Source organism: Spodoptera frugiperda, chromosome 7 (assembly GCF_023101765.2).
Source record: "Spodoptera frugiperda isolate SF20-4 chromosome 7, AGI-APGP_CSIRO_Sfru_2.0, whole genome shotgun sequence".
NCBI classification, from domain to species: Eukaryota; Metazoa; Arthropoda; class Insecta; order Lepidoptera; family Noctuidae; genus Spodoptera; species Spodoptera frugiperda.
Window position 1 is genome coordinate 9,247,470 of NC_064218.1, and position 15,203 is coordinate 9,262,672.

Genomic DNA, 15,203 nt, shown 5'->3' on the forward strand with positions numbered 1-15,203 from the left:
TGTGAATATATGACAGATAGTGTCACATTTTCGCGCCAAATGGAAAGTAACCTATTGTGTGAACGCCGTCATTGTTTAGTGTTTACAAAATAATTGAAAAACTTGGTTTAGTTCAGTGAAAAGTGTAAAAAGAACAAAATGTCGACTCCATCTAAACGGCCGTCTTCACAGGCATCGTCGGATGCTTCAACACCATCGCGAAGAACACGATCGTCGCAACAACTTGTTGTACCTGAAACTCCACAGCGTTCTACCGGCACTCCTTCTAAAAGTACGCTTTAGTGTTATACAAAATATATACAAGTGTTTAATTATTGATATTCAAATCTTAATTTACTACTTGAAACGACTGTATTGTATTTACTGTTTCAATATTTTGTCTACTTCCATAGTTTCATTTTTCAATCTTCAAACTTTCGCATTACATTCTATGTTACTTATAACTTGTATAAATACAATAAAACTATTATTCACTTCCAGATGGCACCCCTGGTACTCCACGAGGAACTCCTCAAACTCCTGGTACTCCTAGAAGGTCACCGCGCACTCCTGGTGGCCTGGCACCGGGTGCATCACCAGCCCGTACCATGGCATCCAGTCCAGTTGGTAAGCACTAAGTTATACCTATTGTTAACAAATTAGAATCTTATTATACAAAATATGTATGTCTTTTTCTAAATATAATAAGCAGACGCCTGCAGTCAACACAAAAAGAGGATACCCACTGTTTCTTAAACCATAATATTCAACAAACAATGTGCTTTATGGGTTTTAGTATTCAAATAAAACTTGTTTCTCACCAATAACCCATAGCTGTATAATAATCTACTGAAGAAAACACTAATACTAGCTCCATTTTGTCTACTTCACATTCGTCAGGAGATATTATTTCAAAATCTCTAAGTTTATAATCTTCATATTTCCAGGCACAGACATAGACATGAGTTCTCCACTTAACTATGGCACACCAAGTTCTCTCAGCACTCCTCGCTCCAATTTGCGAGGAGCCATGACTCCTGCCAGGCAGAGAGCTGATCTGAAGAGTGGACAGCATGGTCGAAGTGTGCCAGCCCCCACACCTACTAGGAGGGTAAGTCACCTACTGATTATGTCTGCTATGATTAGGATAAATTGGGAAAAAGAGGATAGTATGTGTGAGGTAATGTGAACAATTCTGATAAAGGAGGCTCGAACCAGACTTTTCACAGACCACAAGGACTTGAGATAAAGGTGGAAAGAATATTAATGTTATTGTATGTTGAAGCTGAAGCAATATTATAATTTATATCAGTGAGATTTGAATAGCCATCATTATATGCAACAGCTTTTTTCTCTCTCATCATAACTCTCATATTATTATTATCATCTCATTAATGAAATCTAAACGAGAGCACGATCGGCGGCGCTCTGATAGATTAGCTCATTCGCGCCGGCCAATCCAATTGTCTAATGTACACTGATTTTCATTCAACTTACAAGTACCAGTAGTGTTGTCTTTCAATTGAAATATTAATATTACTACATACTACTGGTTGTATTAAACTCCTCCAAAGATTGACCAGTTGAACATTTTTAACACATCAATCAATCTTCTAGAAGCGAAAAATAAAACATCCAATTTCATAAAGCGTGTATGTAATCAGTTTCAGTATTGCACTAACAAGTACATACACTTTTGACATCTTTATAGAACATGAAATAGGAAAGTTAGTTACATTAGCTTATTCAGCATATAAATTATGAACCAAGGTTACAAGTACATAATATAATATTCACGGTTTACTTATCAATTTGTGATGTATGTTGGTGAAGAGGTCTAGTAGAGGCATTTTGAGCCACTTCGCCACCCAATAGAATGCGGGCATCAGCACACTTAGCTTCAGACATAGTATAATTGCATTGTTCATATTATAATCACTGATGTTTGACATCTCCGTGAACATCTTTCTGAAGTCTTCTGTTGATGCTCTTTCTTCTTTCTGTAAGGGAAAGAAGACATTTAATTGACTGCATTCTACTGTGAAATCTAGTATAGGTTACAGTTTACATGGCACTAGCACTTTTGTAAAGGTATATGCATGCATTTGACCACCAGCTCGCCTGGTGGTAAGCGATGATGTGGCCGACGATGCAGCACGCCTACCTATGAGCAACCTGTTCACTCGGAAGCATTGTCCCAACACAGGAATCCTTAAGCTTTTTACCTTCGGAAGGATTTTCGTTCTCTGTATTAAATTGTAGATAAATATCTCCATTCTCCAATCTTTTTGCATATTCTATTTATTGTATACTTCATGTTTTTCTACTAACTACTGGGTTTGTATCACACGAAAAAGAAGTGAGCGCATTGACCACCAAAGCCCAAATTGGAGTGACACTAGTTATTTAAGCTTAGGACATGATCTTCGAAATTCCTTTCATCATACCTTAGCGAAATCAACATTGAAGGCGCAAGCACGGCATAGCGGACACACGATGTAGTCCGGCTTGTCCCGAATACGCCAGTACTGGTTGAGGCACTTCTCGCAGAACCTGTGGCCGCATGTCAGTACCGCAGGGTCCAGCAACGAAGACAGGCAGATCCTACAACTGCTTATAATAGAAGATGCTTTCGCTTCCAAACTTGTAGCAGACTTGAACTCACATTTCGATATGTGGTTAGATACACGCGGCTTTATCAACAAGTCACATTTCGAATCGCGCATCTTTTTATAGAATTTTTTTATTTAGATTTTTTCTTTTATCATATTTTTTTGCATTTTTTCATGACATTTTTTTTTTGGGGTTTTTTAATGAAAATTGTCAGTTTGACAGTGTTTTTATTTCGTTTTGCGTATCAGTAATTGGGTGCTAAAGAGTATTTATTTGCTAGTTGTAGAAAAAGTTATGTAACTTACACCTACAAATCTTTCTAAAATAATTTTTTGTATAGATTTCAATTACGGCTATCAATCGTTACAGGCAGTAGGTTCAATCATTCCTTCAACTTTTGCTTGGCTTACTGCAAGCCTGGCTGGGCATTGAGTATTCGGCAGTACTTAGACGTCTTCTGACTGACTACCATCTTCCTCAGGTCGATGACGCTGGAGCAGAGGTCCCATCAAGTGAGCCACAACTAGTAGTATGGGGAACAGACGTGGCCATTGCCGAATGCCGAGACAAGTTCATCAAATTCATACAAAGATTCGTCGAACCCACCGCTGTCACCAATGAGCCGCTGTACGAACAGAAACTGGAAGAAATCAACACATTGGAGGAGCCATTCTTAGACGTCGACTGTGAACATATCAAAGCATTTGATGCTAAACTACATCGACAACTTGTGTGCTACCCACAAGAGGTAAGATATTCAATAGGCTTTTGTTAAGTTCCTAAAGTCATACTGAAGTTGCTCTTACTCTCTCTCTCTATCATCTTCCAACAATCATTTAAATTCATGTACACAGACCTAATACCAAAGTATGAGTATCACCTAAATGGAGATTCGAATCACACAAATATTGTAAAACTGTTTCTATACTAATATTATAAAGCTGAAGTGTTTGTTTGGTGAACGCACTAATCTCTGAAACTACTGGTTCGATTTGAAAAATTCTTTATCGAGGTAGGCTTTAGGGTATAAAACATCACGCTATTTTCAATAGAAGTCAAGCAGAGTGGGTGAAACCACGCGAAAGTAGCTAGTAAGTAATATATTAGCTTCTCAATTCGTGGGTTAAGAACTAGAGTAGCGTAAGGGCAAAAACTCAAAAAATTTTTTTTTTCACCATTCGCTTTTTCAATCCCCATATTTGTATGTGCCGAAAAACTGGAACGATGTAGTGTGTAGATTGCTTAGTACAATAATAACGCATAAGAAAAAAAGAAGTTTGTTTATTGCCAAAAGGAAGTATTTCTACTTACAATAATCTTGACATTATTTTGTCAATAAAATTATGAGCACAACAATCGTAACTCGACTTACGAGCGGATAGGACACCGAATTATGATTTTGTAGCCTTAATTTTTTCGTGCCGAATAAACGTAAGGAGCCGTTACTGCTTATGGGTCCTTGTTTCGTACGGTTCTGTAATTTTTCTCCGTGCCAAAAAAACGTAAGGGTGGGTTACGCTACTATGGCACTAAATAATTAAAGTAATGCAGTCCGTTATTATGACGTATGTCAACCAGTTTTAGAAAAATATATATTTTTTTTTTAAATTTAACAATTTTTTTACCATAAATTTACAGTATTCTGTAGCCAATAAATAAAGCTTTATTTTAAGTAAAAACCAGATATACAGATACTATAGATTTTGCCATAAAAGACCTACAAGTTGACGGTAGGTAAATTTGAGTTGTTTTTCGGCTCTCCTGAGAAGTTGTCATTTTGCCCTTACGCTACTCTAGTTCTTAACCCACGAATTATGGTCTTATATGTCGTGTCCCCGTGTGTAGGTGGTACCAGCGTTCGATGCGGCGGTGAACGAGTTGTTCTTCGAGCGCTACCCGGCCGCTGTACTAGAGCATCAGATACAGGTGCGGCCATACAACGCGCCGCAACGACACATGCGTGACTTGAACCCTGAAGGTAAGTCACATTTTTTTATGGTATAAGTCGGTAAACGAGCAGTCGGATCACTTGATGGTATGGTAATAATGTATCACCTATGGACACCCGAAACACCAGAGGCGTTAAAGGTGTGATGTCTTTTAGGAGTTAGGAATTTAAGCCGGTAACTTCACTCACACAACGCAAGCATTGTTTCACGTCGGCTTTCAGTGAGGCCGTGTTTAACACTCAGGTTTTTATGGGAGTGGAACTCATTGCATTTGCCATTGCATTGAAAATAGGTCGATAATAATCCAAACATACTAACCAACCTCTATCTACATCTTACAGACATAGACCAGCTGGTGACGCTATCAGGCATGGTGATCCGTACGTCGAGCATAGTCCCGGAGATGCGCGAGGCGTACTTCCGCTGCGCGGTGTGCGGCGCGGCGGCCAGCGCGGAGCTGGAGCGGGGCCGCGTGCCCGAGCCCGCGCACTGCGCCCACTGCAACACGGCGCACTCCTACACGCTCATACACAACCGCTCGCACTTCAGCGACAAACAGCTTGTTAAGCTGCAGGAGTCGCCCGGTAAGTGCATTTTACTTTTTTTGTATTTTATGACATCGCATTCCTTGTGCATATAGTTTTCACTACGGACTGAAATTTAGAAAACAGGAAATCTAATTATAATTTTCCCAACTCGGAAATAAAACCTGAGATTGTTTATTCAGTAATTACACTTACGTTCTACAAGCCAGTCATTAACTTATAAAATTAAGATACAGCAATATTGGATTGCTAATAAAACTATAACCTGAGTTGAATACAGCTATGTACCACAACAATAAATAACCATCCATAACGAATCCCCCCCAGACGACATGCCGGCGGGCCGTACCCCGGCGACGGTGAGCGTCCTAGCGCACGGCGCGCTGGTGGAGGCGGTGGCGGCGGGCGAGCGGGTCAGCGTCACCGGCGTGTTCCGCGCCGCGCCCGCCACCGTCCACCCGCGGAAGGCCACGCTCAAGGCGCTGCATCGCACGCATGTAGACGCGCTGCACTACCGCAAGGTGCACAGCGATCGCTTGCTCGAGACTGAGGAGGGGTGAGTGTTGACTTATTCTTAATATATACCGTATGGATAAGACTCTTATACAATTTTTTTCTACCATATTTATTATCGTCTATACTGACAATGTGCAAAAAAATGAGCCAAAATGGCCCAGTAGTTAAGCCAAAAATTGCATTTTTCTTTTTGAGCAAATGTAACCACTCTTTGTAAACACGACACGGGTCAATGACTGCACTACGACGCGACGTTGCCGCTCTTCTGTTTTGGTTCGCAAAATGGGAAAAGAATTGGTAGCTATTATACCAATTCTTATAACCTAACTAGACCCAAAATAAGATTATACGTGCATCATCGTCCACCAATCCGTATTTTATACGAAATAATCGCAATAAATCTTTAATTAACATTGTAGGTACCAAATTAAGTTCTTTACTCCATTTAATTTGAAAATAAGAAAACGCATTTCATAACCTGTGTGCACACAACCTGCAACTACAACTAGTTACAATACTTTTATTATGACAAGAACGAATAAAATTACCTTTTTGGGTTACGCCTAATCCGGGCAAACACACACACACACATCCGTCTTTAAAATGTTTTCTTTAAACGACAACGTGGATTTCTCACGTATTTAATTCATTAAATACCACAAGCACAGAGTTTACTGCCACAAATTTTCATAATAATAATTAATTTACAGTTACAATCACAATTTAAGTATTTACTTGCACTCAGAAAACAAATCATAACAAAATTCCGCGTAAAGCTCAAGTTTAAACTGTTTTGTTTTCAAACAAACTACGAAGTAGTTCCTACACCAACCACACGGCAGCACACGAATATCGATGATGTACTTACTAGTTCGGCATTTTTCCATAGATGGCACTTTTACCAATTCTCCAAATTATTAATCAAAATTAACTAAATTATGAATTTCTGTATGTTTGACATTCGTAACGAATTAATGAGTCAAAGTACGTATTTATTTACGTTTCTAACTAAGCTTTTATAGTATAAACTGTTTTGTTTTCAAACAAACTACGAAGTAGTTCCTACACCAACCTCACGGCAGCCCACGAATATCGATGATGTACTTACTAGTTTGGCATTTTTTCCATAGATGGCACTTTTATCAATTCTCCAAATTATTAATCAAAATTAACTAAATTATGAATTTCTGTATGATGTTTGACATTCGTATCGAATTAATGAGTCAAAGTACGTATTTATTTACGTTTCTAACTAAGCTTTTATAGTATAAACTGTTTTGTTTTCAAACAAACTACGAAGTAGTTCTTACACCAACCTCACGGCAGCACACGAATATCGATGATGTACTTACTAGTTTGGCATTTTTTCCATAGATGGCACTTTTATCAATTCTCCAAATTATTAATCAAAATTAACTAAATTATGAATTTCTGTATGATGTTTGACATTCGTATCGAATTAATGAGTCAAAGTACGTATTTATTTACGTTTCTAACTAAGCTGAATATGACACATGTAAGAAAGAGAAGATAGCGATAGTGCGAATATCGTCTAGTTGACTCGCACTCGTTGTCAGTAAATAATGAAGCGAAGTAGTCAGTTTTAATACCCTTATTCATCATCGGTAATTCAAAATATTATTGCAACCAAATATCGGGTAGATAATAGTTATCAAGAGTAGCCACAACGGCAAATAACACCCATGTCTACCTACTTGTAACTCATTCGGCGTTGAGGCTAGGGTTGCCAACTTCTTAACTTAGGAAAAAAATGTATGAGAAAAAAAGGGATTTTTCAAATTTGATGTTTTTAGTGCTTTAAAAACTTTTTTGTGTGTTAACAATTTTTTGTTATCTTTATCACAGTAAATGAATTGTGATAGGTTTACGTTTATTTATTTTTTTGTATCCTAGAATGTAAGTGTTTTGGCTCCCGCTGTAAACTTTCATTTTGATGTTAATAAAAATAAATAAAACTTGTTTGATAATCAACATTTAAATTGAAAAAAATAAACAAATCGTTTTTAATTAAACTTTTGTCTACCTGCTGCCTACTTTAGAATTATGTCTGCACAACTTTTTTAGTGAAAGCTGACTATTCACTCGCTATCGACAAAATTGTACAGAAATGAAATGAAGTGGGTTTTGTTTTATTTCATTTATAGCAAGTGAATTGAGTGATATTTGTATAAATGTCACAGTCTAATATCATTCTCAGTCATTCTAATATTTCGTTTAATGATTATAAACTATTAATGCTAAAGAAGAAAAAAACTTTAAGTAAACATAATGTGTATTTTGTTTATGCATCACAGTAAAGGTTGAAAATAAAGTATTTTTGCAAACTTTATTTAAATGTAAACGCATAAAGTATAATTACCAAAAACAAAGTAAGATACGTTACGTTATTAGAAAGTATGGTAGGCAACCCTAGTTGCGGCGGTTGTTCCTTGGCGACGCCGCCGCGCCGGCGCCAATTGATGAAACGAACGTTCGTTTTCCGACCTATCCCATAAAAAATTGCGAATATTTATTTTTCAAAGATCTTTAATAAATTAGTAATAATTTTACGTAAATAAATAGAAGTATTAACATCAGAGAAACAAAACTGATAGGTAGTAGATACATTGGCCAGCAGATCAACCTACTCCAATATGTCAAATGGATTTTCGACTTTATGTCAATACAATAAAGTTGAAAATGTAACAGAGAAAAGGATTAGTAGAAGCGCTGTGCGGTCGGTTTCTTTTGACGGCTTTTCGCGGAAGACAAGCGGCGCGCGCGGCGGCATCGTAAAAGGGGTATGTACCCTTTCGGTACGCCGCGTTTGTTTTGAGTAAAGCCGCCACGCCGGCGCCGTGAGCTTTTGGCACGCGCCGATTCATCAGTTCACTGCTAGCCTTCCGGGATAGTGTGTGTGCTTTTCGCAACCTTCGGTGGATTACGCGCGCGTTGTGTTCAACTGTTGTTATTAGTTTATTTTACTTTTTAGTGTGTGTGTGTGTGTGTTGTGCCGAAATGCCGCGACATTATTACAGTGCTGCAGAGTACACGGACATGATTTTGATGTACGGTGAATGTCATCAGAATGCAGCGTTGACTCTGCGGACTTATCGAGAGAGATACGGAGCATCTCGTCACTGCCCGACTGATGTTCGTACAATTATTAGTGCTGTACAAAGACTTAGAGACAATCAGCCGCTGATGCCTAATACCCATGATGGAGTTGCTGGACAGCAAACTTCATCGAACTTGGAACAAAGGGTTTTAACCCATTTTCGTAATAACCCAACCTGCAGTCTTAGGCAAGCAGGGCGTACGTTTCACGTGCACCATCGGACGATACACCGAATCCTCAAAAAGGACAAAGTACGTCCGTACAAGTACTGTAAGGTGCAGGCGCTGCTGCCACGTGACAAGCCCGTGAGAGAAATGTATTGTCGCTGGGTGTTAGACCGGATTGCTCAAGACCAACATTTCGTGAGAAATGTGTTTTGGACAGACGAAAGCACATTTACTCGAAACGGCATGTGGAACCGACAGACCATGCGACACTGGAGCCATACCAATCCCCACTTAATAAGGGAATCAGCGCATCAGTACCGGTTTTCCGTAAATGTTTGGGCCGGCATTCACGGAGAAAACATAGTGGGTCCGTTCTTCATTGACGGAAATCTGAATGCTCAGAAGTTCTTAGAACTCTGTGACGGTCCAATTTCTGAGTATTTAGATGGATTGTCTGTGGCAGCAAACTCAAGGGTATGGTTCCAGTTGGACGGAGCTCCTCCACACTCCGTACTCCTTGCAAGAGAGCGGCTGAACATAATGTTTGGTGACCAATGGATTGGGCGCTTTGGTCCCCAAAGATGGCCGGCACGATCACCCGACCTAACACCCCTGGACTTTTTTTTATGGGGATTCATTAAAAATGAAGTATACGCGAGGGTATCAGAAAGCGAAGCTGAGCTCCGAACACGGATTGTCGACGCTTTCGATAAATTAAAAACAATGGCCTTGGATCCTGACCGAAATTTATTGCGCAGGGTTCGACACAATATCGTACGGCGATATAGCTTATGTGTCCAAAACCGTGGTGGACACATTGAACATTTAAAAATTTAACTGGGCCATTGCTTAATTGTGGTGTGTGCAAAGAAAGTGGCGAGAAATCGCATTCGCAAGGGTAGCCTCCAAAGATAATCCATGATCATTCATCACAACAACTCAATAAGCAGAGTGAATGAGCCGGCATGTCATCGTGTGTGTGTGTGTCGCCCGAACGCAGACGCCACGTTGCCGCTCTTCTGGGGTCAAGGTACGTTGATACACGGAGTGTTACACTTCTTTGAATTTATTTTACTATTTGTTTTGTTTGAAAATTTCACTTTTTTAATTTAAGGTTTTTGTTTACATTTTTGTTGGATTGTACTTCTATGTAATAGTTCTACTTTATAGTATAAATTATTGTATAAGAGCGATACACATACTGTATACGAGTATTTTCACTCACACCTTTGTCCAATAAGGGCTGATAGAGGAATACAGACTATGATAGACAAACTACAAAACAGAAAAATATATAATCAGAATCAAGTACTAAGTCTTCAGATTATCATTTAAAATTACAATAACACAATTACTACAGTTATGCATCTGATAGGAAACCTTTTCACTACCGACAAAAAACTGTTGAAGGCAAATTTTGGCTAGTGCCACGCCCGTCAGTTTTGCCAGTGTACAATTTTCTTATCATTCTCGTTTCTCTTCACAGCAAAGAGCACCGCTTCCCACCGGAACGTATAGAAATGTTCAAAGCGTTGGCCGCGCAGCCGGATTGCTACGAGCGACTGGCGCGCGCCATCGCCCCCTCCATCTACGAGAACTTGGACATTAAGAAGGGATGCCTACTGCAGTTGTTGGGAGGGACAAAGAAGAACTTCAATGCCGCTGGACGGACACATTTCAGGTAAGTTTACACAGTGGGCAGAAAAAGAAGAACCACTCATTAAGTACCATCAAGTTGGCATTTTATCACTTTATTTGTAAAAACAATGTAAATGACAAATGTTCTAGGGGATAGGCAGAGGTGCACATTATGGCGTGTAATGCTGCTACACAGTGTACACCCACTTTTCACCATTTGTGTTACAAGTCCCATGTAATAGCCTATTGCCATATATTGGGTCTGTCTCCGTGCTACTACTGAGAAATGTTTGAAAAACCGAAAGAAGCCTAGTAATACTTTGCCCGACAGTCGCACTTGTGACTACTCGACCAACGAGGCAGACAAGTGTTCTTTTATCTCACCTATTTCCTTTACCTGCCCTCAGATCAGAAATAAACATCCTGCTGTGCGGGGACCCGGGTACGAGTAAGTCGCAGCTGCTGCGCTGGGTGCACGGGCTGGTCCCCCGCGCGCAGTACACGTCGGGCCGGGGCTCCTCCGCCGTCGGTCTCACCGCGTACGTCACCAAGGATCCCGATACACGACAACTTGTACTGCAAACGTAAGTAGTATACTACCCTAATGGTTATTTGTTTTTAAAAAGAAACACACATTTTCGTGTCTCTCTGTCTATATCATCAACACATCAACTGTACATATCATAAACTAAAAGTACCAGGCAGGTTTTCTACAGTTTTCACCAAAACATAATAATAAGGAAGATTTAGGTGAACTAAAAAAATCATGGTTTACTCATGTAAATTAATGGAGAAGACTGGGACAGCGTTTGCGCACGCTGCTCATTAGTCCCTCGTATAGTGTGTGTAGTCTACTAGTTACTACTGTTAAAATAAGTTCAATTTACGATCTTATTACCTACCATTTAATTATATTTTCCTTTACAGTGGTGCACTAGTGTTGGCAGACAACGGTATTTGCTGCATCGACGAGTTCGACAAGATGAATGATTCCACACGCAGCGTGTTGCACGAAGTAAGTTAACGTGACTATACATACCATGTCTTATATTATATCCTCTCACATTGTTGCTACCGGCTTCTACCTACCTATTAACTGCACGGTTGGCGCAATGGCTGGGCAACTGGCTGCCGTGCAACGTGTAGCGGGTTCGATTCCTGCACGGAGCAACTCTTTGTGTGATCCACAAATTGTTGTTTCTGGTCTGGGTGTCATATGCATGTGAAATTGTATGTTTGGAAACGCACCTACGACACAGGAGAAAATCCTAATGTGGGGCAAGGTTTTTAAAAAAACAAACCTCGTTGGTTGAGTGACAACAATCGTCGTGTTTATGTATGTCATTCAACTAGAACAGATTTATTTATAGGTATTAACGGTTCACAATCCCTTAGTACGAGTTTGCTTTACGTTGAAACGCACGAGAGCGCGTTCGGCACTCTGATTGGTTAGTTCATTGGCACCGGCCGATCAGATCGCCGAACGCTCTCTGGTTTCGTTTTGGTTCAACTTAAAGCAAACTCGTACTAAGGGTACAGTGTACGCAACTTGGTCGATTGTAACCGTGTGTACTTTACACTTTCCTTTATATTTATTTTCTCATCACCTATCTCTTTATTCATCAGGTAATGGAACAACAAACGCTTTCAATCGCGAAGGCAGGTATCATCTGTCAGTTGAACGCGCGCACGTCGATCCTGGCCGCCGCCAACCCAGCAGAGTCGCAGTGGAACAAAAACAAAACTATCGTGGAGAATGTACAACTACCTCATACACTTATGTCCAGGTTTGTTTACAGTAACCACTAAACTATACATTAATTTTGATATGTCTAACTAATAAAACTAGTTTACTTGTGCCCAAAACCTGCTGATTACATACTTTAACAGATTTCGCAATTGTTCATGGAAAATTATAAGAAAAAATTGAGGGATAGAAAAAGAAATATTTTGTTTATTATTTCTTAATTTCTTATTTCTTTATAGTAATTTCAACTTACAAAGTTAACTCATATTGTTAATTTAATTATTCATTGAGGCTAATGAAATGACTTTCCCAATAGATTCGACCTGATATTCTTGGTACTGGACCCACAAGACGAGGTGTTCGACCGGCGTCTAGCCTCACATCTCGTGTCGCTCTACTATAAAGACTTCACAAATTCACAGGAAGGAGACGATAATATTGTAAGTATTAAAACCACTGAATATCTGCACTAGTCAAACGGCTATAAATATGTGTGCTTCATTATAAAGTCATATCGACACTTCTAGTTCATATTGTAGCTAGCTTCTGCCAGCGGCTTCGCCCGATCCCGTAGGGTAAAAAGTCCTATGTTTTATTTCAGACCACAACCTACCCCTGTTCCAAATTTTCATCCAATTCCCTTCAGCCATTTTGACGTGATTTACTAACAAAACGTACGTACATACGTACACATAAACATCTCACAAACATTCGCATTTACAATATTAGTAAGATTCTTGTGTAAAGCTAGCATTACTTATATTATATTTTTGTATTTTGCAGGAAATGTCGTTAATGCGTGACTACATAGCGTTCGCGAAGGAACACGTGCAGCCCACACTCAGCGAGACTGCTCAACAGAGGCTCATCGACGCCTACGTTGATATGAGGTAACATTTTCACAAATAAATATTATTGCTTTTATGGAATAGGGCGACAAACTATCGCTGTCCGCACAGATGACCTGATCTGATTGACGATTAAAGGACTGAGGAATTAGAGATGGAGGGCCTTTGAAAAGAAACTGAAGATTCGGTTTGTTTTGACAGATTAGTCTCGTATCGAGTCGCATTTGAACTTTTAACGTTTTGTAAATAATGTTAAAAGTCTGTGAAGTCCTTTATAATCTAAGTTTTAACGTTTATCATCGTTTTCTCAGACGTGTGGGCAGTGGTCGCGGCCAGATCTCCGCCTACCCACGACAGTTGGAGTCTCTGATCCGACTCGCTGAGGCACACGCGAGGCTGCGGCTGTCTCCCGTCGTCGAGATACTAGATGTCGATGAAGCTACCAGGTAAATCTCTATACTTACACATTTTCACGGATAGAAAATCTCTTCACTAAGTTTAAAGTGTAGGAACTTACAAATAATAATGTATAATTTAATACTCCATAGGAAAATGTCTACATAATACATAATATTATCAATGTGACACCAACATTTCAGTACGATTCCCGTGGTGTAATAGAACTTTACTATATCTTAACCAAGTTAAACAGTCTCAATAATGTGTATGATGCTCAAAACGAAAATAAACCTTCCTTTATTTATATGAAACACGAAAACGAGCAATCGCCGCCGCACTTGAAACACCAGAGGCGTTACAAGTGCGTTGCCGGCTTTTTGGGGATTAGGAATCTAAGGGTTGTTGTTCGGGAATTGGGAAAGGGGAAATTGGGCCTCCGGTAACCTCGCTCACACAACGTTGTTTCACGTCGGTTTTCTGTGAGGCCGTGGTATCATTCCGGTGTCGAGCCGGCCCATTCGTGCCGAAGCATGGCTCTCCCACACTTAAATTTCGCATTTCTTTCAGATTACATCGTGAAGCCCTAAAACAGTCGGCGACGGACCCGGCGTCGGGTCGTATCGACGTGGGTATCCTTACAACCGGGCTGGGCGCGGCGGCGCGCAGACGTCGCGCGGAGTTGGTGACGGCGCTCAAACAGCTCATTCAACCGTACTCCAAGCCACACACTATCACACACTCCAAGTTACTACAGGAAATCAACGCTAATTCACAAGTTGTAAGTGAAGTTTATAATTAGTATTTTGTACATATACTATCAACGCAGCTCTTACTGATATATTCTGTGATGTTTCTATTAAATCATCAATAAATAGTCTTAGAAATAGTCACTTACCACCAAACCAAATGACTTATCGGCCTATGATTTTTTAAACGATTTTATTTAGTTAGACTTGCTTGTTTGTTTGGATTTTCATCAAAGCTTGCAAGCAACCTTAAAGCGTACTAAATAAGGTTCAATTTTGAATAACGATATAAAGATCATTGTAATTTTGTTAGACAACCCATTTCTTTGTAATGTTTGTTCGTGTTGTACTGTATATGATGCAATGCAACGGCACGCCTTTTATCCCCGAAGACCCCCTAGACAGAGGTGCTCATTACCGCACGTAATGCCGCTATACAATGTTAAAAGTCCCATGTAATAGGCAACTGTACTGTGTATATAGCTAAAAATCTTCATTTCTTTACAGACGGTGTCTCGAGAGCAGTTAGACGAGGCGTTGCGTGACCTGCAGGATGAAGGCAAAGTGACCATTGTATCCCACACCCACCTGCGACTGTGTTGATATGAAATACCATGTCTGTGTTGATTTCATTGTTATTTCGTTCCATTTTGTATTCTGTTTCAATATAAGCCATATTTTTTTACATTAACTTTGGTTTTATTTCTAATAATGAGAACTAATGTACCTTAATAACTCATATTTAGTGAGTACAAGGTTTATCAAGGACTTCTCGTTTTCAAAACAACTAAATAATTTTCGGCCTTCCAGTGAACCCTTAGCTCTCTAATCATACTTCGACAAGTTATGTAGTAGATACAGATCACCAACCCGCATTGAGCAAGCGTTGTGATTAATACTCCAACTTTCTCTGTGTGAGAAGAGGCCTTTGGTCAGCA

General features: G+C 39.7%; 2 protein-coding genes across 3 annotated transcripts in view; one reads left to right on the forward strand and one right to left on the reverse strand.

Moving 5' to 3' along the window:
* Nucleotides 1–14,956, forward strand: part of LOC118266401 (DNA replication licensing factor MCM4) — an 18,633-nt gene extending 3,677 nt beyond the window's left edge. Inside the window, exons 1-16 of one of the 2 annotated variants that reach the window (XM_050695181.1) lie at nucleotides 18–271; nucleotides 481–606; nucleotides 927–1,090; nucleotides 3,074–3,340; nucleotides 4,438–4,570; nucleotides 4,883–5,125; nucleotides 5,414–5,642; nucleotides 10,374–10,568; nucleotides 10,933–11,109; nucleotides 11,453–11,540; nucleotides 12,152–12,312; nucleotides 12,589–12,712; nucleotides 13,056–13,162; nucleotides 13,432–13,566; nucleotides 14,087–14,297; nucleotides 14,773–14,956. In XM_050695181.1, coding sequence (XP_050551138.1) covers nucleotides 139–271; nucleotides 481–606; nucleotides 927–1,090; nucleotides 3,074–3,340; nucleotides 4,438–4,570; nucleotides 4,883–5,125; nucleotides 5,414–5,642; nucleotides 10,374–10,568; nucleotides 10,933–11,109; nucleotides 11,453–11,540; nucleotides 12,152–12,312; nucleotides 12,589–12,712; nucleotides 13,056–13,162; nucleotides 13,432–13,566; nucleotides 14,087–14,297; nucleotides 14,773–14,868 — 2,589 coding nt within the window. In that variant the 5' untranslated portion in view covers nucleotides 18–138 and the 3' untranslated portion in view covers nucleotides 14,869–14,956. Of the gene's footprint in view, nucleotides 1–17; nucleotides 272–480; nucleotides 607–926; nucleotides 1,091–3,073; nucleotides 3,341–4,437; nucleotides 4,571–4,882; nucleotides 5,126–5,413; nucleotides 5,643–10,373; nucleotides 10,569–10,932; nucleotides 11,110–11,452; nucleotides 11,541–12,151; nucleotides 12,313–12,588; nucleotides 12,713–13,055; nucleotides 13,163–13,431; nucleotides 13,567–14,086; nucleotides 14,298–14,772 lie in introns of those variants that run through there. The other variant, XM_050695182.1, reaches the window with a different exon arrangement.
* LOC118266402 (LON peptidase N-terminal domain and RING finger protein 3-like) lies at nucleotides 1,619–2,818 on the reverse strand. Its single transcript, XM_035579849.2, has 2 exons — nucleotides 2,427–2,818; nucleotides 1,619–1,979 (listed from the first exon to the last, which is right to left on the reverse strand). Exons 1-2 carry the CDS (start codon nucleotides 2,703–2,705, stop codon nucleotides 1,773–1,775), a joined length of 486 nt encoding a protein of 161 aa, XP_035435742.2. The 5' UTR covers nucleotides 2,706–2,818; the 3' UTR covers nucleotides 1,619–1,772.
* Nucleotides 14,957–15,203: the final 247 nt, after the last annotated feature.

Bases quoted from the DNA above. Each gene is read 5' to 3' on its own strand.
- LOC118266402 (XM_035579849.2), bottom strand. From the start codon at position 2,705: ATGCGCGATTCGAAATGTGACTTGTTGATAAAGCCGCGTGTATCTAAC. The intron at 1,980-2,426 runs GTATGATGAAAG...TTTCCCTTACAG, and splicing joins TCAATGTTGATTTCGCTAAG to AAAGAAGAAAGAGCATCAAC.